Source organism: Melitaea cinxia, chromosome 3, assembly GCF_905220565.1.
Source record: "Melitaea cinxia chromosome 3, ilMelCinx1.1, whole genome shotgun sequence".
NCBI lineage: Eukaryota > Metazoa > Arthropoda > Insecta > Lepidoptera > Nymphalidae > Melitaea > Melitaea cinxia.
In genome coordinates, this window is record NC_059396.1 from 8,996,771 (window position 1) to 9,024,751 (window position 27,981).

The following is a 27,981-nucleotide window of genomic DNA, read 5'->3' on the forward strand; positions in this document are numbered from 1 at the left end:
TACTCGAACAAAGTACTAATAGACAATGTATAATAATAATAAACATAGATATCACTTACATATATAAAATAACCACATATATATATAGTAAATATATATTATATCATACAAAGCTAACCAACCAACAAAATAAAGTTGATCAACTAAATTGTAAAAGTACGCAATTTAGTTGTTCGGTAGTCGGCCAACTTACAATTGTATGTGTGCGGGAGCACTAAACGAGTAATTCAAAATTCAAATATGGCCGAATAATATTATGGCCTCAATAATATTGCCAAAGCGAAAAATATTGGAGATAAATTAAAATATACTTATATTTTATAATACTTATGAATCGTACAAAACATGTTTTATTGATTATTTAAATTAATTATATTTGCAAAAATTCTCAACTTTACTTCTGCTACTGCCATCTATTTTTGGCACATTAATATATCACCCTGAACTCTCCCTCCTCCCTGGGTTGTTTAAGCAAGTTATTTTACTGTTTGGTCCTGGGTATAATCTTGGTATAATCTATAATCTATTTGACAGTGGACTGCTCTGAGTTGGGGCGTTATTGTGTTTGGTGTATATTTGGCTTATTAAGCAAAGATTTGAATTTTATTTTATTTTTTGTACTGTAAGGCCTTTTATTCAAAGAGTAAAATAATTCGCCTATACAGGAGCTTTAATTCTAAAACGAAATAGATGTTTATGTATTGAGAGCAATACTCTGTTTAAGTTAGCCATAACAACAATTTTATAATCAACGTAGTTTTGAGACAAAATAAAAAAAATACGTTTTGATTTAGATCATGGATTTAGGTAACGAAAATTTAGATTTTATCAAGTTAATAAATATTAAAGGTAATGTTGATAATATAACACCGCACAAAATAGCTGTTGTGGCTTTTATTAGAGAGTATGGACTGTTAAAACTGGACGGTACTTTTATTTTTCTATATTTGACTTTAATTATTAAAAAATTACATTGGAGTTTATATTTTTAATTAATAATTTTTTTTAGCTAAAGACATTAGTGAAAGTACTATGGCACCCAAATACAGAAAAGATTTTTGCATTCTTGCTCTCAAGCTAATTCAGGTAAAATTACAAGTTAAGTGATGTTTGTTATGAAGAAATAATAGGTTCTTATAGTAAAACATTTTAGTGTCCTGATATGGAGTTTAAGGAACTGGAAGCTCTTCTAACTGATGGAAGATATAATTTATTAAGCGTTCATCTTCAGAATTTTTGTGTCAGGCTTCAAAGTATATATGTAAATGGAATCAATGCTTTAATGGACTGTGTAACCTCAACCATTGATAAATTGATGATTGAACAAAGTGAAACCCTTCCTTGTGTTATAACGAGATGCAGTGTTCTAGGCATGTGAAATTCTCTAACTATTATAATTTTGTGTTCTTAAATTACATACAACTGAATATAAAGTTATATGAAAAACATTTCATACTTACAGGTTTCTATTTGCGAAGAATAATGTTATATTTGGATAAGCTTACTTTTGTACAAGTTGCATCACTCTATAAGTCTTTCTGTATTTATTATCAAAAAGGGAGGCCCGGGCTAATGATGAGATCTTTAAGTAAAGAGGTAGTTTTTGTAATTGAATTTTAATCCGATAAGGATATTTGGACACTAATGTGATTCCAGCGGTAATTTAGCGTGACCAGCATGACTGGCACTAAGTACAGTTTCAAATCTATTATGGTTCTGTTTCCGTAATTTAATCACCCTGAATACCTCTAGAGTGTTCTTTAGAAGTCGGAGATGTGGAAGGAGGGCAGGCCCACCTGCTGTAACAAAACACAGACACCCAGGCAAGCATAGGCATCTGCATTTTGTTACGCAAGGATGAAGGGGCTTCAACTCCCGAAGCGCCAGAGACGCCATGGAACAAAATTATCCCGATAATGGTCTAATTTTTAGTTTAGATCTGTGGGAATTCTCTTATTTCTTTCAAGAAGTACCAGTCACGCTAGATTACTTCTGGAGTCACGCTAGATTACTTCTGGAGTCACGCTAGTGTCTGAATATCCTCAGCTATTTTATCAATAAAATTCTATTAGTGTACTTAGTTTTATCAAAGATATGTATAAAAATGATAATTAAAAAAAATATTTTTTTGTACTATTAAGTGAAGGACATCTTCATTTCAGTTAAAAAGATTTGATATATTAGGAGCTTAATATGAATATGTGTGGCTGTGGGTTTGATTCCTGCACCAACTCTGGATTTATTATTTACATGCACTTAAATTGAATATTAATTTATTAATTTCAAATTCACTTATATCTGTTTAGTTTTTTAATCATAAATTAAAAGATGTAATTTACATGATGTTTTTCTTGCTCATGCTTCTCAGAAACTTAATAATGTTGAGGTTCCAACATTAGCAGCTGCCACATCTCTTGTTGTGCCAGAAGAATCAAAATCTCAGGAGATGCTTATGAAGATGAATATAATTGAGAGAGATAAGTAAGTGTTCTTTTTTTAGTTTTATTACTTTTAATAATCTTTCCTCATATGTTGTCTCTCACTCACGTATAAACCGTACATCATAAAATATAGTTTTGTAAATTTTTTAATAATATTAGTCTTGTAGATAAATTCTTGTTCAGTAATAATTTTTGTAATATCATGCCTGATTCTGAAATAACATACCGATAACATTGAACATGATTATAAATTTAAAACAATAATAAAAATGAATTTTACTTATATTCAACAGCACATTTGAAGAAAATCAGTGGTCCAGAAAACAAGCAGAACTATTTACAGCTCAACAGGCTAATTTAATGCAAATCAATGAGAAGAAAGCAATGCCAGCCAAGCAGCTCCAAAAAGTAATTATGCAGATAATGAATGATATTCCTGAATACCCTGATATTGTAAGTAAACTTTTTATTTTCTAATTCAATACTATTAATTGTATATTTACAGTTTATATATAACAACATAACTTGTTACTTTCAGCATTTCCTTAGTTTTTTAAATTGCATCAGAATGAAGGAATTTTGTGGTGCACAAGACTCACTTTATAATTGTTTTGATCGTGCTGTCTTTAATATGTGTGGTGGAAATATAGCAAACGACAGAAATAAGAATTTTCGATATGCAGCACTTAACAGAGCAGCAATGCATACACATTTTGGTCATAAGTAAGTAGCAATAATTAATAGTGAGATACATGATATCTTTCATTCTAGATATCCGTTACGATGTACCACTGAAGATTATTCTGTGCCTACTGTGACAAATGATACGAGCCAAAACTCATTATTTTACAGAAGACCAAACCAGTAGTGGACTGCGATAGGCTGAAGTGATACTGTATATAGGAGTGCCTATTCACATAATTTACTTGAATTTTACCAGATTCTATAGAAAACGAATCTCTGTATACATCAACTACCTGTGCCCGCGATTGCGTGGAATTTAATAAAAAAGTTATTGTTCAGTTCGCAGAGTTATAAAATAAATAAATTTTTAAAATAAAAGTTATTCCTTACTACATCAGCTATCTGTCAGTTAAAGTTCCTTCAAAATCAAAACCAGCGATTTCAGAGATTAGCCGAAACAAACAGACAGAAATACAGACACAAAAATTGTAAAAAATGTTATTATGGTATATGTACCGTGTATACATTCATACGCATTTACTAAAAAGCGGTTATTTTAATATTACAAACAAAGAGACACTCTAATTTTATTTGTTTGTATAGATGTATAGATATTTACGGAAAATTTTCTGAAAATTAATTGTGAAATTCAATACGCGCAAAGGCGATTTATCGGTCTATATGGTCGTATGAGGTAGGGGGCGGGGTGTGTATATTACGCGCTGCATGCTGGCCGGTGTGCTATTGGTTGGAGAGTTCGACGTCGACTCAAAATACTATCGCGCATAAAAGTTTTAAATTATGAAATAGTTTTACATAGAGAAGTGAAAAAAAATATATTTATAACGTATATAGCGCGTTAGCTGTCAAGATGCGTAAAGGCGCTTTTCCTTGCTGACAATTTTAACCGACTTCCAAAAAAAGAGGAGGTTCTCAATTCGACTGTATTTTTTTTTAAATGTATGTTACATCAGAACTTTTGACCGGGTAGACCGATTTCGACAATTTTTTTTTTTAATCGAAAGGTGGTGTGTGTCAATTGGTCCCATTTAAATTTATTTGAAATCTAACAACTACTTTTCGAGTTATATCTAATAATGCGTTTTTACTTGACGCTTTTTTCGTCGACCTACGTTGTATTATACCGCATAACTTTCTACTGGATGTACCGATTTTGATAATTCTTTTTTTTTGTTGGAAAGGGGATATCCCTAGTTTGATACCATGATAAGGAAACTAGAATCTCATGATGGGATCCCAGAGAAATCGAGGGAAACTCTCGAAAATTCGCAATAACTTTTTACTGGGTGTACCGATTTTGATAATTTTTAATTTAATCGAAAGCTGATGTGGTCACATATAAATTTTATTGAGATCTGATAACTACTTTTCGCGTAATCTTTAATAACGCGTAGTTACTTGACTATTTTTTCGTCGATCTACGTTGTATTACTCGTCGATGTAATTGAAGTCTGTTTTTTTTTTCGTTTGCGAGCAAACACAATTATTTGGAACAGTCTTATTTGGTAAACAAACCCCTGTCAATCGTAATTCACATTATTTCCGCATTTATCAAGCACTTTCAAAACACATTAGCTTACAGACATTTGTAATCTCCATTTACTATTAATTTCACTGAAAAACTAATATCAATTTATCATTTTAAATACATAAAAACTATTAAAATACGAATATCGAGAGTACAGATAATTAATATTTTTGAATATGACATTTCAATAACTTAAAAATTAAAAAAGCAACAATGCTTTTGTTTAAAAAAAAATTGTAATACGAAGCCTCGAGTGAAAGTCTAATTAAAAAATAAAACAGTACTACTTTCATGCGCGAGTATACCCATGCGCAAACGCACCCCCTCCAGTTTCTTTCAGCGTTCTTTTTACATGACGCAAGTTATACGACGAATAGTGTTGAATACTTCCAGTGGTTCATTACGGACAAAGGGGTTTAACTTGACAAATATCTATTTTCACGAACTTTTGTTCAGTTATATCACTTTGCAACAAAATTATTTCCGTAACTATAGAAGATAGAAGAACATGAATTTGACCATAAAATTGGTTAATCTTCTGATAATTCCAACTATAAAATAACAAAAACGGCGTAACTCTAGTTATATCACTTATCACAGGAGGCACAGAATTAAACTGAATATATTAATAAAGAATAACTAAATTATAAAATAATTGACCATAATGTAGCCATGCCTAGATAACAAAAAATGTTTAAAGGTTGTCGTTGTCTTAAGTGAAGCTCTAAATAGAAAAAAAAGTCTGCAGGGGGTTTCGAGAGCTATAAATCGATCTATCTTGGATTCATTTTTAGAAAATGTCGTTTTATCCTTGTTTTTAAGGCAATGAAAAACTGTAAATTTCGCCACCGTTTACAAGGTAATAGCTCAGGTCACGAATTTCGTTTTTCGTTGTTTGTTCAAGTTCCTTCTTTTGTGAGTAAAACAATTATTAGGTCCTCTTTATCAACGCATCTAATTCGTGTCTAGGTAAATTAAAAAAAACACACACTCTAAAGCTACTTCAGTAGATGGCGTTCTTAAGCAACACTAAGCCAATGAGTATTTGGTTTCTGTAATTCCTATTTACATATAATTTCCAAAAAACACGGATTACCAAAAAAAAAAAAGAAAAAGAATTGTGTTATATTATAAAGCCGCGATGCAAGTGAAACTTTAATGAATAAAAACATTTACATTAATACACAGATCAAAACACACAAATACCGCGGAACACTTTCACGAATAAGTGAGAATATAAATGCTTCACGGTCAGCTAACGCGAGCTATGGGCGCCGCTATTTTGGCGTTGGCTGCTCTGCCATTCACTGCGCTTTTCACTTTATCTCTACTCCTCGGCCAGCTGTAATGCGACATGCGCTAAATGAATGAGAAATTTTCGGGCGATAGAAAAAAAGTTTAACTTTAAAAAATACCCAGCAAGGCTCGGTCATCCGGGTACTAGATATAAATGGTGAATCGGACGGGTGTCGTGTCGCAGGGCGGTGGCGATGGAGGGCGTGCGCGAGGCGCTGGCGACGGCGCAGGAGGCGGCGGACGGCGCGTGCCTGGCGCACGCGGCGGCGTGGGGCTCGCTGGCGGGCGGCCGCGCGCGCCGCGCCGCGCTGCTGGCGCGCGTGCCGCGCCCGCCGCGCGCCGCCGCCTCCGCCGTGCAGCTCATGGCGCAGCACGCGGCCGTCAACGCCGCGCGACCCGCCGAGGTCTTTCAGGTGAGGTTACGTTTCGTTCGTCGATTTTCATGACTTTTTCTTACGAGCCCCGATGCAAAATAGTTCGTCTAGTATGGAAAGTAGTGCAAAGCGTAAAATATAAAAAGTAAATATTGGTATAATAATTAAGAACGTTTCATAAAAAGAATTACTTTTACAAATTAAAATTATGCAACATGCAATTGTACAAAGAAGGAATAATCACCGATAGATGAAGTCTTTTACATCGATTAACAATTAGACGAACTATTTTGCTTATAAGTTCTTCGAATTTAAAACAGGATATGTATAAATTTAAAAACCTTAAATAATTTATTGGTTCATTATTAAAAAATGGTATAAGTAACGCGATATGCGAAAAAATCTCACGGAGAAAGCTACACACTAGACGAACTATTTTGCATCGGGGCTCGTAATACAAAATTAGATTTCAAAGTTATTTCGTCAAAATATATAATCGATTTTTATTTTAGATTATCACCAAAGGCGACACTATTAATTACCTCCATTCTATGACCGATTTAACGATGGCCGGCCTAGCGAACACGGCTGCGTTGTGGGGCCTTTATGGAAAAACAGAAATGGCTTCAATAAATTGTCAGCTACTCTTAAATTTGAACACTAGTAAGTTTTTAATACATCTGTCTCTATAATTTTGGAACATTGCTAATTCTTATTCGAAGCCTCGATTATTCATTGGGCTATTTTGACTTGCCTCTATAAACTTGCGAGCTATTTATTTATTTATTATAGATAATAATACTGTAAACGTTGATCTTAAAATAATCAAATACGTTTACAAAGTTTCAACTATATCACGCCATCTTTCATCTCAATATACTGCTTGACCGTTCAGCGAAAAACGGTAAGCGTTGAAAAAAATATGTCTAGAATTGGAACCAGCACAGCATTAAGCAATCACTGCACGAATTAACGTTAACTTTATAGTCTGATTGTCGTCGTTGCAGAGTGCAACGTGGGCAACGGCAGCGTGTGGCAGACAGAGGGCGGCGCTGCGGGTGCGGGTGCACTGTGCGCGGCGGCGTGGCGCGGGCGCGGCGCGCTGGCGGCGGCGCTCGCCTCGCTGTTCGGCGCGCCGCAGGTGCTGGCCGCCGCCGCCACGCACCGCGCCGCCGCCGCGCTGAGGGCCGGTGCGTACACCCCGCTAGATACAGCTATCTCACAGATATGGTCATCGCGGCGCTCGCCTCGCTGTTCGGCGCGCCGCAGGTGCTGGCCGCCGCCGCCACGCACCGCGCCGCCGCCGCGCTGAGGGCCGGTGCGTACACCCCGCTAGATACAGCTATCTCACAGATATGGTCATCGCGGCGCTCGCCTCGCTGTTCGGCGCGCCGCAGGTGCTGGCCGCCGCCGCCACGCACCGCGCCGCCGCCGCGCTGAGGGCCGGTGCGTACACCCCGCTAGATACAGCTATCTCACAGATATGGTCATCGCGGCGCTCGCCTCGCTGTTCGGCGCGCCGCAGGTGCTGGCCGCCGCCGCCACGCACCGCGCCGCCGCCGCGCTGAGGGCCGGTGCGTACACCCCGCTAGATACAGCTATCTCACAGATATGGTCATCGCGGCGCTCGCCTCGCTGTTCGGCGCGCCGCAGGTGCTGGCCGCCGCCGCCACGCACCGCGCCGCCGCCGCGCTGAGGGCCGGTGCGTACACCCCGCTAGATACAGCTATCTCACAGATATGGTCATCGCGGCGCTCGCCTCGCTGTTCGGCGCGCCGCAGGTGCTGGCCGCCGCCGCCACGCACCGCGCCGCCGCCGCGCTGAGGGCCGGTGCGTACACCCCGCTAGATACAGCTATCTCACAGATATGGTCATCGCGGCGCTCGCCTCGCTGTTCGGCGCGCCGCAGGTGCTGGCCGCCGCCGCCACGCACCGCGCCGCCGCCGCGCTGAGGGCCGGTGCGTACACCCCGCTAGATACAGCTATCTCACAGATATGGTCATCGCGGCGCTCGCCTCGCTGTTCGGCGCGCCGCAGGTGCTGGCCGCCGCCGCCACGCACCGCGCCGCCGCCGCGCTGAGGGCCGGTGCGTACACCCCGCTAGATACAGCTATCTCACAGATATGGTCATCGCGGCGCTCGCCTCGCTGTTCGGCGCGCCGCAGGTGCTGGCCGCCGCCGCCACGCACCGCGCCGCCGCCGCGCTGAGGGCCGGTGCGTACACCCCGCTAGATACAGCTATCTCACAGATATGGTCATCGCGGCGCTTGCCTCGCTGTTCGGCGCGCCGCAGGTGCTGGCCGCCGCCGCCACGCACCGCGCCGCCGCCGCGCTGAGGGCCGGTGCGTACACCCCGCTAGATACAGCTATCTCACAGATATGGTCATCGCGGCGCTCGCCTCGCTGTTCGGCGCGCCGCAGGTGCTGGCCGCCGCCGCCACGCACCGCGCCGCCGCCGCGCTGAGGGCCGGTGCGTACACCCCGCTAGATACAGCTATCTCACAGATATGGTCATCGCGGCGCTCGCCTCGCTGTTCGGCGCGCCGCAGGTGCTGGCCGCCGCCGCCACGCACCGCGCCGCCGCCGCGCTGAGGGCCGGTGCGTACACCCCGCTAGATACAGCTATCTCACAGATATGGTCATCGCGGCGCTCGCCTCGCTGTTCGGTGCGCCGCAGGTGCTGGCCGCCGCCGCCACGCACCGCGCCGCCGCCGCGCTGAGGGCCGATGCGTACACCCCGCTAGATACAGCTATCTCACAGATATGGTCATCGCGGCGCTCGCCTCGCTGTTCGGCGCGCCGCAGGTGCTGGCCGCCGCCGCCACGCACCGCGCCGCCGCCGCGCTGAGGGCCGGTGCGTACACCCCGCTAGATACAGCTATCTCACAGATATGGTCATCGCGGCGCTCGCCTCGCTGTTCGGCGCGCCGCAGGTGCTGGCCGCCGCCGCCACGCACCGCGCCGCCGCCGCGCTGAGGGCCGGTGCGTACACCCCGCTAGATACAGCTATCTCACAGATATGGTCATCGCGGCGCTCGCCTCGCTGTTCGGCGCGCCGCAGGTGCTGGCCGCCGCCGCCACGCACCGCGCCGCCGCCGCGCTGAGGGCCGGTGCGTACACCCCGCTAGATACAGCTATCTCACAGATATGGTCATCGCGGCGCTCGCCTCGCTGTTCGGCGCGCCGCAGGTGCTGGCCGCCGCCGCCACGCACCGCGCCGCCGCCGCGCTGAGGGCCGGTGCGTACACCCCGCTAGATACAGCTATCTCACAGATATGGTCATCGCGGCGCTCGCCTCGCTGTTCGGCGCGCCGCAGGTGCTGGCCGCCGCCGCCACGCACCGCGCCGCCGCCGCGCTGAGGGCCGGTGCGTACACCCCGCTAGATACAGCCATCTAACAGATATGGTCATCGCGGCGCTCGCCTCGCTGTTCGGCGCGCCGCAGGTGCTGGCCGCCGCCGCCACGCACCGCGCCGCCGCCGCGCTGAGGGCCGGTGCGTACACCCCGCTAGATACAGCTATCTCACAGATATGGTCATCGCGGCGCTCGCCTCGCTGTTCGGCGCGCCGCAGGTGCTGGCCGCCGCCGCCACGCACCGCGCCGCCGCCGCGCTGAGGGCCGGTGCGTACACCCCGCTAGATACAGCTATCTCACAGATATGGTCATCGCGGCGCTCGCCTCGCTGTTCGGCGCGCCGCAGGTGCTGGCCGCCGCCGCCACGCACCGCGCCGCCGCCGCGCTGAGGGCCGGTGCGTACACCCCGCTAGATACAGCTATCTCACAGATATGGTCATCGCGGCGCTCGCCTCGCTGTTCGGCGCGCCGCAGGTGCTGGCCGCCGCCGCCACGCACCGCGCCGCCGCCGCGCTGAGGGCCGGTGCGTACACCCCGCTAGATACAGCTATCTCACAGATATGGTCATCGCGGCGCTCGCCTCGCTGTTCGGCGCGCCGCAGGTGCTGGCCGCCGCCGCCACGCACCGCGCCGCCGCCGCGCTGAGGGCCGGTGCGTACACCCCGCTAGATACAGCTATCTCACTGCCATCCATAATTTATAGCGAAATTGATATAGACAGCAAAATAAGTATATTTAATAGATTACTAGCTAATTAATATCCAAACATGCCCCAGTAAGACCTGTTAAAATTAAGCATCTACCTGCACCTTAATTGATCAACGAGTTCAAACTGTTGATAGCTAAAAAGCACAGGGCTAGGGTAAAGTATAGGAAGTCCAATTCTGATGAGCATGAGATACGTAAATTATACGCAATCGCTGTAATACGATGTGTAGAGATGCGCAAAGACGGCATATTCATAAATCAGTTGAGAACGGCAACCCAGCAAAGGTGTGGAAGTTTCTTAAATCACTTGAAGTTGGTAAAAAAATAAGTTATTATTGACTGACATTTTCACAGATGAATTAAAAATGATCTTCTTAATCCACTTCAATCAGGGTTTAGAACAGAAAATAGCACGACTAATGCTCTGGTTAAAGTCATCAAGGACATTAGATATGGTATGGATAACAGGAAGCTAACTGTTCTGACTCTATTAGACTTCAGTAATGCTGTTAATACGGTAGATCATGACGTACTTCTTAATACTATGTGTTCACTTAACATATCTCCATCAGTGATTCGCTGGTTTCGTAGTTATCTACAGAGGCTCCGGCAGAGTAAAGATGGCAATGGATCTTTCCTCTTGGTCTAATTTGCCTGTAGCACGCCTACAAGGCGGCGTCTTATCACCTCTTCTTTTTTCCATATCTATTAACAATATCACAAATAACATTTCCTCTTTCTACTATTTGTATGCAGATGATTTGCAGATCTATGTTCAATCTGAACTTGAAAACTTGCCTGGGGCTATCACTTTAATTAATAAAGATCTTGCTGCTGTGTCAAAGGAGTCACTGTTATGGTCTTAAATTAAATCCAGTGAAATCACAAGTTATAGTATTGGGCAGTCGAGCTCTTATTTCGAGGATAGACTGGGCTTCTTTACCTCCGGTGCTCATCAATAACACTACTATACCATATAGTAAATGCGTTAAAAATCTGAATATGAACTGGACAACACAGATTCAAGAAGTGAGTAGAATAAATGTTTTCAACTTGGCATTCATTAAAATGCTTACAATACATGCTACCTATTTCTACCAAAATTGCGTTCGCGGAAAGCTCTTTTCCTTTCTTATCTCGATTATGCAGACGCGTGCTATCCTGACCTTACTGAACAACAAATAACAAAACTTGAGAGGGTCCAAAATTTTGCTATTAGATTCGTATTTTCTTTGCGCAAATACGATGACATATCCGATTTTCATAAAAAGCTCAAGTGGTTGCCAATCCGTTTTCGCCGAAATACTAGAATGCTATCGCTGCTTTACTATGTACTTAAAAATCACCGGGCCCCAGAGTATCTAAGAGAAAAGTTCATAGTACGTAAATCTGACAAAGCACTGTGCTCGAATGATGTAACTACGCTGCAAATACCTATTCATCATACTGCATTCTACAATCGTTCCTTTACAGTGTAGTCAATAATTCTGTGGAATGCCTTGCCAAATAGTATTAGGGAGGCTAAAACTCTTACCACTTTTAAGAAGCTAATTAAAGATACCTGAATTGTTAGAGCTGAACTCTTCTAGAAAATTTAGTTATCTGTTAATGTACTGTAAATAACTATTCAATTTTATATTTATGATATACCATTACCTACTTAATAAATAATGTAATATGTATATATTTATTTGTGTATTTATTTATTTATATATTTATTATTATTTATTTATGTTTTCCCTTTTTGATCAACCTACTCTGTTTTGTTTTAAAGTCTCCTCTAGCCCAAGGTTGTCTGGAAGAAATCGCTTACTTAGCGATAAGACCGCCTTTGTGCATATTATTATTTTGTAACTTTTATCCACAATAAAGTATATTTCTTCTTCTTCTCCTACATAATTTATATGATATAAAAGCTTGTCGCGAGAATGAATTGTCTAGATAACAAAGTAGTAACTACTTGTGGATCAAAATCATCAACATAAAAGTTTTGGCCCTCGGATACTTCTTCGGTTCGTCTCTATTTTAAGTGGCGATTTCAGACGTCCTCTCGGGTATGTAGGCTCTTTCTTGATTTTACTTGACACACTTTTAGACCAACTTATGTAAGAGACTGTTCTATCAAATGCCTGTCTGGTTAAAAGTAAACGTTAATTTGTTTAGATCTTCTTTCTTCACACATTGAAATAACGCGTTTTGCTACTTCGCGGGCTTTTTTTTTTTTTTTTTTTTTTAATAATAATATCTTTATTCATGAAATCTGTTTACAATATAAGTTACACTGAGTCTTCCCAATAAGTTATCGTAGATACTTGTTGTGGGAATGACTCGCATCTTCCCAAGTCTTTAACTAAGATTTCATACAAACGGCAACAATATGACACGATTTTATAAAAAAAAAAAACAGAATTTTGTTAGTAATTAAACTGCGCTTTATAAGTGAGTGAATGTGATCAAGAATGTGTTTGTGAGTGCGTGCGTGCTTGTGTGTGTGTGTGTGTGTGTGTGTGTGCGTGCGTGTGTGTGTGCGTGCGTGCGTGTGAGTGTGAGTGTGCGTGTGTGTGTGTGTACATACATACAAATACATATACTTGCCTTCGAATAATACAGAATATTTTTCTCTGCCTGTTGCCATTGCTCGTGCTCGCCATTCCTTTTTCATCCGAATTAAATAGCTATTTGCGCACACAACAAAACTGCACATTTGCGCACAAGTGTAGTACTATTTATAGTATAAAATAACAAGGCTATCGCTAAATTAAAAACAACGATTCAATAAAAATTTGTGTCATAATGCCATTAACTGCGACATTTCCTAACTGCTTGCCTTCTCTTCTCGATTTAATTCTTGTCTCTTTAATTTCTCATGTCGAAAAATTTGGTCAATGTGTTGCTACTGCCTTTTCCTACCATGACCTTCTCTTTTTATCTTATAAATTAAGAACTCCTAAAGCTAAACGAAAAATTCTTACGAGTATAAGGCGCAATTTCAGTGAAATTAACTTTGAAAGTTTAGCCGTGGATGTTTCAAATATTGACTGGTCCGGAGTTCTTGATGCTTCATCAATAGATGAGAAGATAAACCGTTTTAATTCCCTAATAACTCAACTTTATGATAAGCATACCCCATTCGTCCAGTCCGATTAAAACATCTACCGGCTCCATGGTTGACTGACGAAGTTAAGCGTCTACAAAAGAAAAGGAATCTAGCCAAAGCTAAATATAGACTCGATCCTAATGAAACAAATCGCGAGAAGTACAGGAAAGCTCGGAATCGCTGTAACAGGGTGTGTAAGGATGAACATCGACGCCATATCTATAAGTCTGTTATTGAGGAAAATGACTCTGCCCGAGTTTGGAATTTCCTCAAATCACTGGGAGTTGGTAAGCAGCAACGTGATATTAATTCCCAAAACTTAAATTTAAAGTTACTTAATCAGCATTTCTCATAACAAAATACAACTCGTGATACTCCCTTTTTTCAATTTAGTCAATTCACGAATAGTGATGTTAAGAAGAATATTTTAGCGGTATCATCTAACAGTGTTGGTTCTGATTGCATTAGTCGTCAAATGGTAATTCCTATTATAGATTATATAGTTCCTATAATAACAAATATTCTCAATTTTTCTATTAGTAGCGGTTAAATTTCCATCTTATTGGAAAGATGCTATTAATCATCCCTTTGCCTAAAAAGCTCAATTCTACTTCTTTCTCCGATCTTCGCCCTATATCTATCCTACCATTCCTTTCTAAAGTTCTTGAGCGTCTCACTTATAATTAATTTAACTTTTTCCTCTGTAGATACAACCTTTTAAACCCATTTCAATCAAGATTCCGCTCAGGCCACAGTACGACTACTGCATTAGTTAAAATCACTGATGATATTCGCATGGCAAAAGATGACCGAAAGCTCACTGTTTTGATATTACTTGATTTTAGTAATGCCTTCAATAGTGTGGACTTCGCGCCATTTTGCTTGCCATACTGAATTCTCTTAACATATCTCCTATAGCGATTGACTGGTTTCACTCTTACTTGCATGGTCGCCGGCAACATGTGCGACTTATACCCCGGCCGCTCAGAGAATGCGTTCCTGACACCTGTCAATTCGTTATGACTAGTGATGTACAATAAGTAACATTATTAATATTAACGTTATTTATTGTATTTATTATGCATATTTATTCAATTTGATTTATTTGTTATTATTTTTTATAGGAATTATATTTCAATAAATATTCACAATGTAAATTAATTTTTAATAGATCAATTAATTGAATTGAATCGTAATTTCTGAATGTAACGAAGGAAGAAAAATAAATAAAAACGCTTTATTTGTATTTATTAAATTGTTTTAAGCCTTAAACAATTAAAACTATATCAAACAATTTTAAACTTCCAATTCGCTTTAGGAGACGCAGTCATTATCACTAACGAGTATAATAAAATTATTGTTAATAAAATTATAGTATCTATACGGATATCGCAGTCAAAGTCATCAAATATAAACTTTTTAGTTTTTTCAACCACCTATATCCAGTCATCTCTTGTGACTTTTTCGCATGCTTCTTTTAAAAGCATCTTCATTTTTTTCAAAATCAAAGTAGTAAGTAATTTTAATTTCAATATTTTTTAAAATTCATCTGACTGATATTATGACACTAATTTTGGTAAAGCTTTAGATTAGGTAAAACCGAATTTCGGGACCGTGGGGGGATGGGGGGGGAGAGGGTGGGGAACGTTACCCCTGGTACCACTGTCACACCTCGGAACCCCATGGTTATGGAGATATCCATGGTTAAAGTTTTGATGTTAGAAGAAGAATTTCGAAAGTTAGAGGAACGCTTGGCTCCGGCGCTACGGGAAGTGCAGCCCTTCCGCCCTTGCGTGCGAAAGCACGCTCACTCATGCTCCGTTCCGCAGCGGAGGCTGGTCGCCTTAGGCGACCAGCCTCAGCCGCTCCTCTACGCATTCGTTCGCGCGCTTTCGCACGGCGGGCGAGGGCTGCCCTCCCTTCGCGCCTCCGCGGCACAAAAAAAACACTCTAGGGGTAGGACAGACCAAGACCACGTGGACAGTGGGGTGCTCCGATTCGGTTTTGGGTATTTTTCGAATTTCTAAACCTATATTCTAGCACGCAATGTTACTAATTTTATTAGAATATTATGTCTGACGCGTTATTTTGTTTAAAAGTGTCGATTTGTCACACAATGCAAACAGTACGAGCTCAAAGGTATTATAATAGCTTTAAATTCTTCTTCTAACCTCAAAACTTTAACCATGGATATCTCCATAACCATGGGGTTTTGAGGTATGACAGTGTTACCTTGTATAGATTCCCCTACACCCTCCACCCTCCACACCCAAAAACCCCATAATTCGGTTTTTTTTTGTACGGAGCATGAGTGAGCGTGCTTTCGCACGCAAGGGCTGCACTTCCCGTAGCGATGGAGCCAAGCGTTCCTCTAACTTTCGAAATTCTTCTTCTAACCTCAAAACTTTAACCATGGATATCTCCATAACCATGGGGTTCCGAGGTGTGACAGTAGTACCAGGGGTAGCGTTTCCCACCCTCTCCCCCCCATCCCCCCACGGTCCCGAAATTCGGTTTTACCTAATCTAGATCTTAGCCCTAATTTTCTTAAGTTCTGTTGGACGGACCCTATATTGTATTATTACTTTTATTAAATACTAAGTACATTATATATTATAAAATTATAACGTTTTATTTTATATTATACCGACAGATTACATTAAGATTACAAAAATATTCGATTACAATGCCTCGTTATTTTGTCACATCACTGTCACATAAAAACAATAATGTTGACATAACCTCGGAACAGCGTCGTTTTACGTGGTTTGACTTTTAAAAGCTATTATTTTTTATATTTGTTAATTAAGTAATTGTAATAATTTTAGCCCAGAATTAATACATTTATTGTAACTTGGTATAATTATTCGAATTTTAATGTTATCAGTCGTTAATAAGGTAAATATAAGATATTTAAAATTTTGCCGTAAATTGTTCACCAGTTCCAAAGTTATATCGTCTAATCGAACACAATGTGTCAGAAACGCATTCTTTGAGCGGCCAGACTATAACGACACTTTTTCTGACTGGGTTAAGATCAATGCCGGTGTACCGCAAGGTGGCGTGATGTTTCCACTCCTGTTTTCAATCTTCATTAATACTATTACTCGATATATTATTTCTCCCCACCACCTGTATGCTGACGATCTCCAAATTTACTTGCACACAAGCTTAACAGATCTGCCTAGTATGATTACCAGTTTAAATCAGGAACTCGAACGAATCAATTGTTGGAGCAAAGAATTTGGTCTGAAAGTTAACCCATCAAAATCGCAGGCTATAACTATCGGAAGCTCACAGCTTATTTCACGAATTGATTGGCCGAATTTGACAGAAATAACTTTTGCCGGTATTATAATTCCTTTCAGTGAAAAAGTAAAAAACCTGGGTATAATGTTTGACAAAATTATGTCGTGGGATCCACAGATTTGTGAAGTTATCTATCGGTTCATTAAGAAGGTTGCGTAAATTTCTTCCTACTCCTACTAAAGTTGCTCTTGCCCAATCTCTTCTTCATCCTATCCTTGATTACGCTGACACTTGCTATCTAGATTTAAGGGAGGATCAACTAAACAAACTTGAGCGTCTCCAAAACCTCTGTATTCGGTTCATATTTGGTCTCCGCAAGTACGACCACGTCTCTTGAGTTCCGTGCGAAACTCAAGTGGCTTCCTATACGTCTGCGCAGGATTACTCATGTGCTATCTCTCCTATATTCTATATTATTTAATCCCATACTTCCGTCTTATTTAAAGAACGCTTTGAATTTCTCTGTGACACACAATACATCACTTCGTTCTTGTGAAAATCTTACTTTAAAAATCGGTAAACACTCTACTGCCTTCTACAGCAAGTCATTCTGCATTGAGGCTGCACGGTTTGGAATACTTTACCATTACACATTAGACGTGCAACATTACTGGAATCTTTCAAAAAGAAGGTAAAGAAACACTACTTAAGACTTTGAAATAACTGTCGTCCACTTCGTCATTAGTCACTGCTATTTGTATATTTATATACACTTATTTGTTCTACTACTGTTCCTTAATAATATATAGTTATGTACTAGCGACCCGCCCCGGCTTCACACGGGTGCAATGCTGATACTAAATATACTACAGAATGTCTTTATTTATAGTATGAAGCTAGCTTATATCATGGTTATTAATATAATAACAACATTCAAATATGCGTCGTTAGATTACACGTTGTTACAGATTGCGTTGAAGAAATAAAGGTTCACTTCTCGTTCCCCGTAGGTGATAGCGTGATATTATGTAGCCTATATGTTGACTCGACTTCTTAATAATATTCGTGCCAAATTTGAAGTAAATCCATGCAGTACTTTTTGAGTTTATCGCGGACATACACACAGACAACATTACAGCCTATACAGTCCACTGCTGGACATAGGCCTCCACAAGTTGACGCCAAAAATAACGTGAACTCATGTGTTTTGCCCATAGTCACCACGCTGGGCAGGCGGGTTGGTGACCGCAGTACTGGCTTTGTCGCACCGAAGACGCTGAGACCCGAGACAGATAAACAGACAAAAATTCTAAAAACTATATTTTTGGCTGCGGTATCGATGGCAGATCACACCCCAAGTATTCTTTAAAAAAAATATTCAATTTACAGTTTTGACTTTCCTACCATTTTATTATATGTATAGATAATATTATATGTATATGTGTTTGTAGTGTATATGTTTATATGCATTTATGTGTGTAGTGTATATATATATTTTTATGTAATACGTTCTGTATTTTTAGTAAAGTTAATATTGTTTGTAGTATGTGTATATATGTATGCATGTATATGTGTATATTTGATTTTATTCTGGTTTTCTTTTAATTTAAGTCTGTACACCCTTTCCGCTTTTTCCACATTATCTCCTTCAAGCTGGTTGTCTGGAAGAGATCGCTGTTTAGCGATAAGACCGCCTGTTGTACATTTTTTTTGTGAATAGTTTAATAAATTGTAAACTTCTTTTTATGTGTACAATAAAGAGTAAATTATTATTATAATTATTAATAAAAATGTATATTTTGTGAATTTTGTTTTTCTATAGCTGTAACATTTCTGCGAGAACTGTATAGTGAAATGTTAAAACGAGGATAGAATCATTAGTAATTGATGAATATTTTTCACAGATAAGTGGGAGGAAGCAGATCAAAGTATACGACAGTTAGCTACCTATGATCGATGGGAAAGTCAGCTATTAAGAGCCGAAATGTATTTCTTGAAAGGAGATGCGACAGATGCTCTAGAAACTCTCCACGACATTTTAGATTATTGTAAAACTGAGGACGACAGTTTACATTACATGTCGTTACGAATAAAAGCTATGATAATGATGTCAGAAGTACAACACACCTTCAGCAGCGTTCGTTCTACAAATATTATGCTCCTAAATGAAGCCTTGTCGTTGGCAAAGAAATACAATTTACATTTTCTAGCCGCTACAGCAGAAATGCATATTGCAAACGTTCAACTTCATATGGGATGTACAAAAAACGCTTTGCTGCTAGTCAGAAAAGTATTACCACTCATTATGGAGCACGGAAGCGCTTACGATATGGCCAGAGGTATGTAATACAATATTTTTCGAGACACTATCTAATATATAAAAATCTCGTGTCACAGTGTTTCGTACCGAATTCCTCCAAAATGGCTTGACCGATTTTTATGTTTGTGTTTTTTGTAGAACGGAGAACAAATCTTAGTCTATTTTTTACACCCCGAGGTGGTGAGGTGTCAGCTAAATTATATGTATATAAAACTGTTTGCCCCAGCTTTGCACTTTGCACAATATAATAATCTTAGTAGGGTGTGTGAGACCCACGTTTGGCTTAATGGCCCCTGGAAAGATCAATGCCGGTTAAAATAGTCTGGCTAAAGTTACCCCGCGAGCCCCGCCGTGATCGGAAGTTGTTTGCAAGCTCTGTGTTAAATAATTGAAACTATTAGAAATGGCTGTTAATTCATTAGAAAATGTGATTAACTACCTCACTGAAACTGTGCTTGAGCTTCAAAACAAAGTGACATCACTTGAAAAGGCTATTTAAGACCAAAATAGCGTAATTAAAAAACTTATTTGTGTAAGTGAATTATCAGGTGAATCGCTGATCAATAAAAATATTGACAACAATGAGGGTATACGTAAGCGTCAGCATTCTATGCAACCAATGAATAATGTCAATCATCGGCCGAAGCCGGCGATCTCCGTGCCCGTTCGGAGCAAGCCGGTCGTCGTTATGACGCCCGAGTCCATTCGAGTCAGCGTGAACTCGCTGGCTTCCCCGCCGAGTGAGTCATCACCTGCCTGAACCCGAACGCAAGTTGTAGACAATGCGTTATTGACGCCATCGACGCATAACGCAGAGAGTCAATAGTGAGAATTCGAATTCGAATGAGTGGGTTTAACGTGAGACCGAGACGATCACGCCGCCGATCGGCAACCACTAATAATAGCGAGAGTAAGTTAGCGCTGGAGGAAGAAATGAGAATAAAGAGAAGAAAGAGAAAGAGAGAAGAAAGATATATGTATATATATATATATATATATATATATATATATATATATATATATATATATATATATATATATATATATATATATATATATATTAAGGCGGTTGAACGTAAGAAGTATTTACATGTCTGGAGGCTTCTTAAAGATACTACGGAGAAAGGCATAACCGAGTATGTGACAGAACTATTGGGCGAAGGCACCTTCGTAACAATAAGATTCAACACAAAACTGAGAGAGATTACTCGTCATTTAAAATTTGTGCAACAGAAGACAATTTTAACAAGTTGTTTTCGAGCCCCCAAATACGCACAAAAAGAAGTCGCGGTCTAATAGGATAGTTAACATTCTGTATCTGAATGTTAGAGGCCTCCGAACGAAGACTTCGCAATTTTTATCTTTTGTCGAATCTTCGGGCTCCGATTTCTTCACGGTCACCGAAACCGGCTGCAACGAGACCATTCAGAATGTGGAGATCGTGCCGCGCGACTACTCTGTGGCGTGCTGCTGGCGGCCGCGCTTCGGTTCGATTTGCGGCAAGTACCCGTGTCTGACAGTATTAACATAGACAATTGTAATTTTGAACTACGATGTGCGTCGGTTTATATACGTGATAGATTTTTGTTTGCCTATTTGTGTTGTTTATATCCCGCCATGGACTGGGGAAAACGAGTACCTAGTAATGCTCGGATTGATTGAACAAATATGTGTTAGATTTAAAAATAATGTAGTTGTTTTATGTGAATTCAATTTGAACTCGTGTAATTATAATAGTGTGCTCAGTTACTACGAATATTTTATGTCCTTCTGTGAACTTGTTCAGTGTAATACTGTTCCGAACTGCCAAGGCCGACAGCTAGACCTGGTGCTGAGCGCGCGTGGCGGCGCTGGGGTGGCGGTGGCGGCACCGAAGAGACTTTGCTGCCGGTGGACGCGTACACCCGCCGCTCGCCATCGCTGTCGCCGCCTCTGCCAGTGCCTGCGCCTCCACGAGCTACCAGGATTCAAGCCAGCAACAATTAAAGCAATGAAACTTTAATAAAGCGAATTTCTATGAATATATATTATTCCATTTTAAAAATTGTCTGGACGGAGGTATATACGACCAACGATCCAGATTTAGCGTTAAAATTATTGTAACATACAATAATTTTGACTTTTTGACGTTTTTGATAATTGTGCCTTTGAAGTCTCGTAAACGGGATATTTTTAGATACTGGATAGTATGGTATAACTCAAAAATTATTAAAGATATACAGATAAAATACAGGTTACATAATAATTGTGTTTGCAGGCAAACGAAGGAAAACCAACTTCAATTATATCGACAAGTAATACAACGTAGGTAGACGAAAAAATAGTCAAGTAAATACGTATTATCGAAGATTACTATAAAAGTTGTAATCAGATCTCGATGAAATTTAAATGCGACCACATGGTAAACATCGGCTTTCGATTAAATTATAAATCATCAAAATCGGTACACCCAGTAAAAAGTAATGCGGATTTTTGAGAGTTTCCCTCGATTTCTCTGGGATCCCATCATCAGATCCTGATTTCCTTATCATGGTACCAAACTAGGGATATCTCCTTTCCAACAAAAAATATTTTTTTTGAATATCATATCAAAAATTGACCGTTCCAGCGGGGATCGAACTTGCGTCTCCTCGTAAAATGTTTAGAATTCCTAATGTGTGAGTAACACAAAAACAAAATCGTACATATTAAAAAAATAATCATCAAAATCGGTTTATAAGCGACAGAGTTATCCCCGAACATACATAAAAAATATATATATACGGTCGAATTGAGTAACCTCCTTCTTTTTTTGAAGTCGGTTAAAAAAATATTAAACTAGTAAGATTCGCAGCGCCTATGAGAAAATTTCTCAGTATAGAGTGAAAATAAAGGCGGAGACTGCGCGTGCTCATAACTTCTATCAGGAACGAGTCCAGAACAATCTCGCATCGGACCCCAAAGCATTTTGGGGGTTTTTAAGATCTAAGAGAGGCTCTTTCACGCAGTGTAAATTAATGAGAGATCAGGAATGTGCAAATGAACTAGCCAGGTTCTTCTACTCCGTGTTTAGCAGGGGACCACAGCGCGTCTGGATGTGTCGGCTGTGAGTGCGACGGTGGGAGGGGATGCGCGCGTGTACCTGACGCGTCTCGCTCTTGTGGATGTGTCTCGCGCGATCGTGCGGCTGCCGCCAAAGCGGTCTGTTGGACCGGACGGAATCCCGCCTTACATCCTATATCTACAAGAATTGTTGTCTCTCGCTTGAGGATCCCCTGCTGCATGTGTTCAATGTTTGCCTGGCTAACGTTATCTTTCCTGATAGATGGAAACTCACCCGAGTGGTACCAGTGCCGAAGCGTAAAGGGCGGAACGGAGTCTAGTGACTACAGACCCGTGGCTATCTTGTGCGCGGTGGCCAAGGTGTTCGAGTCGGCTATTCACCATGCGTTGTATGCGCAGGTGAGGGCCCGGTTGTCTGATCCGCAGCACGGATTTCGTTCTGGGCGGAGAACAACGGGCAATCTGCTGCATTTGATGACGCGGCTGGTGCCAGCATTGGATGCTGGGCGGCAAGTAGATGTCGCCTACCTCGATTTCCGGTAGACATTTGACACGGTTGATAACGACGTCCTGCTAGAGAAGCTGGCTGGCATGGGCTGCACGCCGCATACACTGTCCTTCTACGCTAGCTACTTGCCAGACAAGCCTCAGTATGTTGACTGTGGTGGGTGCCTTTCGGAGCAGTATTGGACAAGATCAGGCGTCAGTCAAAGTAGTAATTTAGAACCCCTCCAATTCATCATAATGATTAATGATCTACCGCAGGTGGTTCAAGATTCTACATGCCTCCTCTATGCTGACGACTTGAAGCTAGTACGCGAAGTGGGTGACATGGGTCCACCATGTCACCCACTCATGGTGTCATGGTGGACTGCAGAGGGATATTGACAGCGTTGTCGAGTGGAGACGCAGGAATAGCCTACTTCACTTCAACGCTGGAAAGTGTTCCTTGCTTTCGTTCAGTCGCGCACGCGTTCCTCAGCGGTTTGCCTACGCGTGGGGGATGAGCCTTTGCAGCGGATCACAGAGGTGAGGGATCTAGACGTTCGATTTACCTCTGATCTCAACTTTCGGGGGCATATAGTCGAGGTATGCAAAAAGGCCTACCGAAACCTCGGTTTCATACTGAGGCAAGCGGGAAGCTTTACCAATGTAGCCGCTTTGCGCGCATTATACGAGGCACTGGTGAGGAATCATCTGGAGTGTAACTCGGTTGTATGGTCTTCGGGTGAGGTCAAGTATAAGCTTATGATGGAACGCATCCAAAATAAATTCACTAGGTTCCTCTACCTTAAAATGTATGGAGTAAATCCATTGCTGTATCCCAGCTTGTTCGTTATAGGCATGGCATATAGGCATGGTGAGTTAGACAATCCAGCAGTTCTGGAGGAGTTGAAGCCCTCCGCACCACCTGGCAGTGTCGAGCGCCGCCCGCGCGCACCGGCCTGCTGCGCGACGCGCCGCTCGCGCGGTCGTTGCCAGTGCTCAACGCGGCGGCATGCCGTGTCGATATGTTTAGTTGTACACTGGACAAGTTCACTAAAGTTTGTTATAAATTGTGTACTTAATTTTTTCCGTAATCGTTTTATTCTTTTAATTTGATCAAGTATGACATTATTTATTCAATCTGACATATTGGAATTGAATTTAATTGTATTAATATAAATGTACTATTTTGTGTTATTATTATTGAAGGTTTGTTTTTATGAATTTTGTGATTTTTTTAAATTTAATTATTTGATTAATTAGACGTAAAATTATTATTATTATTATTTTTAAATTGATTTTATTGAATTATTTAAATTAATTGCTAAATTTAATGTTATTTGTATACAAAAATCTGTAGATAGCGGTAGAATCTGTGATCAACTTAACTAACGCATTGGGTTCACTGTAATGTTAGTTTGAAGTTTTTAACCGACTTCCAAAAAAGTAGGAGGTTCTCAATTCGACTGTATTTTTTTTTTTTTTTTTTAATGTATGTTACATCAGAACTTTTGACCGGGTCGACCGATTTCGACAAATTTTGTTTTAATCGAAAGGTGGTGTGTGCCAATTGGTCCCATTTAAATTTATTTGAGATCTAACAACTACTTTTCGAGTTATATCTAGTAATGCGTTTTTACTTGACGCTTTTTTTGTCGACCTACGTTGTATTATACCGCATAACTTTCTACTGGATGTACCGATTTAGACAATTCTTTTTTTGTTGGAAAGGGGATATCCCTAGTTTGGTACCATGATAAGGAAACCAGGATCTGATGATGGGATCCCAGAGAAATCGAGGGAAACTCTCGAAAATCCGTAATAACTTTTTACTGGGTGTACCGATTTTGATAAATTTTAATTTAATCGAAAGCTGATGTTTATCATGTGGTCACATATAAATTTTATCGAGATCTGTTATCTACTTTTTGAGTAATCTTTGATAACGCGTAGTTGCTTGACTATTTTTTCGTCGATCTACGTTGTATTACTTGTCGATGTAATTGAAGTCGGTTTTTTTTTTTTCGTTTGCGAGCAAACACAATTATTTTATACATAAATAAGTAAATAAAAAAATATTTATCTTACGATATTTTGACGCGCGTGACTTTCTAATTTGCGATATTTCCTATGATTTTCATTTAAATTTAATGGTATAAAGGATTATTATAATGTAAGGTGGGAAGCTCGGGATGTTTATTAAAACGAGTTTATTGTTTCAGGTCCAGTTTATTAATGTATTATATTTTACTGTCGCCTAATATTATGTATCTTAAAAGTATTTAGTATATATGTATATTAGTATATCGTCACATAACTTTTATGTATACCTTACACAAGGTACTATGCTATATTAGTATATAGCATTTACTTACACACTACACGCTCACCGACAGAAATAAAAAATAAAATTAATGGATTACATTTATTTTTATTTAAGTAAGTAAAAATTAATAATTAAAAGATATTAAACATATTAATATGGTTACATTAGTAGGTATTATAATATTGATTATATTTTTATCATTCTAAACATAGTTAATTCGAAATAAATTTAACAAAGTTACTTAGGTATCAGAGTTATAACAATGAACTTAGGTATTAAATTACATAGGTACGTTTTCAATGGCAAAAGAACTAAAAAAATAAATAAAAATCATTTGGTCATATGATCTAGTTATATTTTTATGTACTATTAATTCTTTACCGTTATATTGTATTTTTAAATTAGGATTACAATCTTCTATTACTTTATACGGTCCAATATACAAAGGATCCAATTTGTTTACATTTGGTTCATTCTTAAGTAGTATCATATCACTTTTATTGTTTTTTTTTTTTATGTCACTAGGTCGGCAAACAAGCATACGGCTCACCTGATGGTAAGCGATTACCGTAGCTTATAGACACTTGCAACACCAGAAGCATCGCAAGCGCGTTGCCGACCCAATCCCCAATCCTCCCAGGAGCTCTGGTCACCTTACTCACCAACAGGAACAAAAAACTGCTTGAAAACAGTATTATGTTGCTGTGATCTTCTGTAAGGTCGAGGTACTACCCCAGTCGGGCTGCTCCATATTTTGAGCAGGAAATTCCTGCTGTGCCCTACCTCAGTTACAGGATTAGTATAGAAATCATATTTGAATTTTCTAATTTTTGTTTACAGCTAATTAAATTTTTTCTTGCATCATACTGTGATTTTTGAAGTCTATATCTAAGTTGTTGCGGATAGTCTTCTGGATTATATAAAGGTGCAACATCTGATGTTAAATTACTAGGTAAATTTTCATCAGCCTGTCGCAACCCACGGCTGGACTTAGTCTTCTCCTCTCCGTTCCTAACATCCCTGTTTTCCGGAATTCTCATCCAGCCTCCACCGGCATTATTACGTAGATCGTCGATCGTAGATAAAAAATAATAATTTAGTACTTTTAAATTGAGTAGAGTATGTTGTATAATATGTATTGCAATAACATAATAATTTGTTACGATAAAGGCCTGCTGCTGTACAGCAAGTGCCGCGTGGCGACGGCGCCGCCTGCGGGCGAGGCGCGCGCGCTTGTGCTGCAGGCGTGCTGCGACGCGCTCGACACCGTCAAGGACAACTTCGCCAAGGTCGGCGCCCAGGCGCGCCTGCTGCACACCTGGTACCTGCAGGTATCTCCGTTGTTATTAAAAAAATAAAAATAAAAGAAACGCCTTACACTCGACGGTGGGCTCTGTAGGATTACTTCCTATCCTGTCGGGGGTCTGGAAAGATACAATAGACGAGCAAAAACGCCCAGACCACGAGAAACATCTGTATGGTCTATGCATGGTACCGCAACCGCCAGCGCAACTTCCATTAACTAGTGTTGGATAGACTGCGCCACCACGTCGTCAAATTTAATTTAGGTCAACATCATCACTCCAGACTATCGCAGTCCACTGCTGGATATAGGCCTCCACAAGTTCGCGCCAAAAATGGCGTGAACTCATGTGTGTTGCCCGTAGTCACCACGCTGGGCAGGCGGGTTGGTGACCGCAGGCCTGGCTTTGGCGCCAAAGATGCTGCTGCCCATCTTCAGTCTGTGTATAATAGCTAGCTTTGAAAGCAGTTGGATGGTTATCCCGCCATCGGTCGGCTTTTTAAGTTCAAGGGTGGTAGTGGGACTGTGTTATCCCTTAGTCGCCTCTTACGACATCCACGGGAATAGAGGGGGTGGCTACATTCTTTACTGCCTTAACCACACAGCAGACCACGTGTGCTTCACCCAAAGTTTATCTGGAAGAAATCGCTCTTTTAGCGATAAGACCGCCTTTGTACATCTTCCTCTAATTGGACTACTTTTGTTTGTATCTTTTGATGGTATGCAATAAAGAATATTATTATTATTATGGAATTACATTGACAAGTAATAAGACGTAGCTACAGTGATGTATTTTAACATTCAGATCCCAGGGCCATTTTAATGTCCCGTTATGGGGAAAAGGTAAAAAAATGTATGCTATGGTATGGTAAGCTCGGGCTGGCTTCCGCAACTCGACGACATTGCGCCTATTTTGCGTGTGTGGGAATAATCTTTTTCACTCTTGCCACCCAAGCCCCTCCAGAAACTTCAAAAGTCTTTTTGGCTTCTTGAAGACCTCCGGAAGTGTCTTCGGGGTGCCAAGATATTGTGCCCGGTAAGCCGCTACACCTGGATAGTAAAGAAGTACATGCGTAGCCGTTTCTTCTGTTCCCAAGCTCTGTTGCAAGCTCTGCACGGGGGACTGTCGGTAATGCCTATATTAAATAGATGTTTGTTATACGGACCGTGTCCAGTCAGTGTCGCAGTTATTTGTTTCAGTTGGCGTCTGTCCAGATTTATTAGAGTGCTTGCCAATTTGACATCAATTACTGGCAGCGCCAACTTGGCTTGCCTACAGTCCTCAAGTTCGGACCATAGAGTGATGTGTTTGCGTTTCATGCGTTGTCGAATTTAGCTTTTGAGCCAGCAAGAAGGTAACAGTATAATCGATAGCAGCCTATGTATTAGGGATGTGACATTACGGGAAAAATCGATTAATAAATTTATTTTAAGTCGCCCATTCCATAAATCCATGAAATAATCGAGTCAAGGGAAATATACTTCACTATAATATAAAAACTATTTTTTTCAGGCTCAACTGTATAATGATATTGGAAACACCGTAGCTCGAAACCAGTGTGCTTGGATGTATAGGCAGCTTGAGACACAAAACCCCGTTAAACCAGTAAATATGTTACATATTATTTATTAAAATGTGTTGTTACTGGAAATTAGCTATTTCTTTGTTTTTTTTTACCCTTTATCTCTAATTTACCGCAGCACATTAACAGATGGGTAGAAAACATCAGGAAGGTAACACTAAAAGCGAT

General features: G+C 40.7%; 1 protein-coding gene across 1 annotated transcript; it reads left to right on the forward strand.

The window, feature by feature from the left end:
• The first annotated feature begins 797 nt into the window (after window positions 1-797).
• LOC123669764 (anaphase-promoting complex subunit 5) lies at window positions 798-27,889 on the forward strand. The gene is given in 13 exon segments (XM_045603354.1): window positions 798-927; window positions 1,010-1,086; window positions 1,154-1,370; window positions 1,463-1,596; window positions 2,369-2,499; window positions 2,735-2,894; window positions 2,980-3,164; window positions 6,155-6,383; window positions 6,857-7,007; window positions 7,352-7,534; window positions 18,658-19,092; window positions 26,098-26,258; window positions 27,744-27,889. Coding segments are annotated over 13 exon segments (2,313 nt in total). The 3' UTR covers window positions 27,864-27,889.
• Window positions 27,890-27,981: the final 92 nt, after the last annotated feature.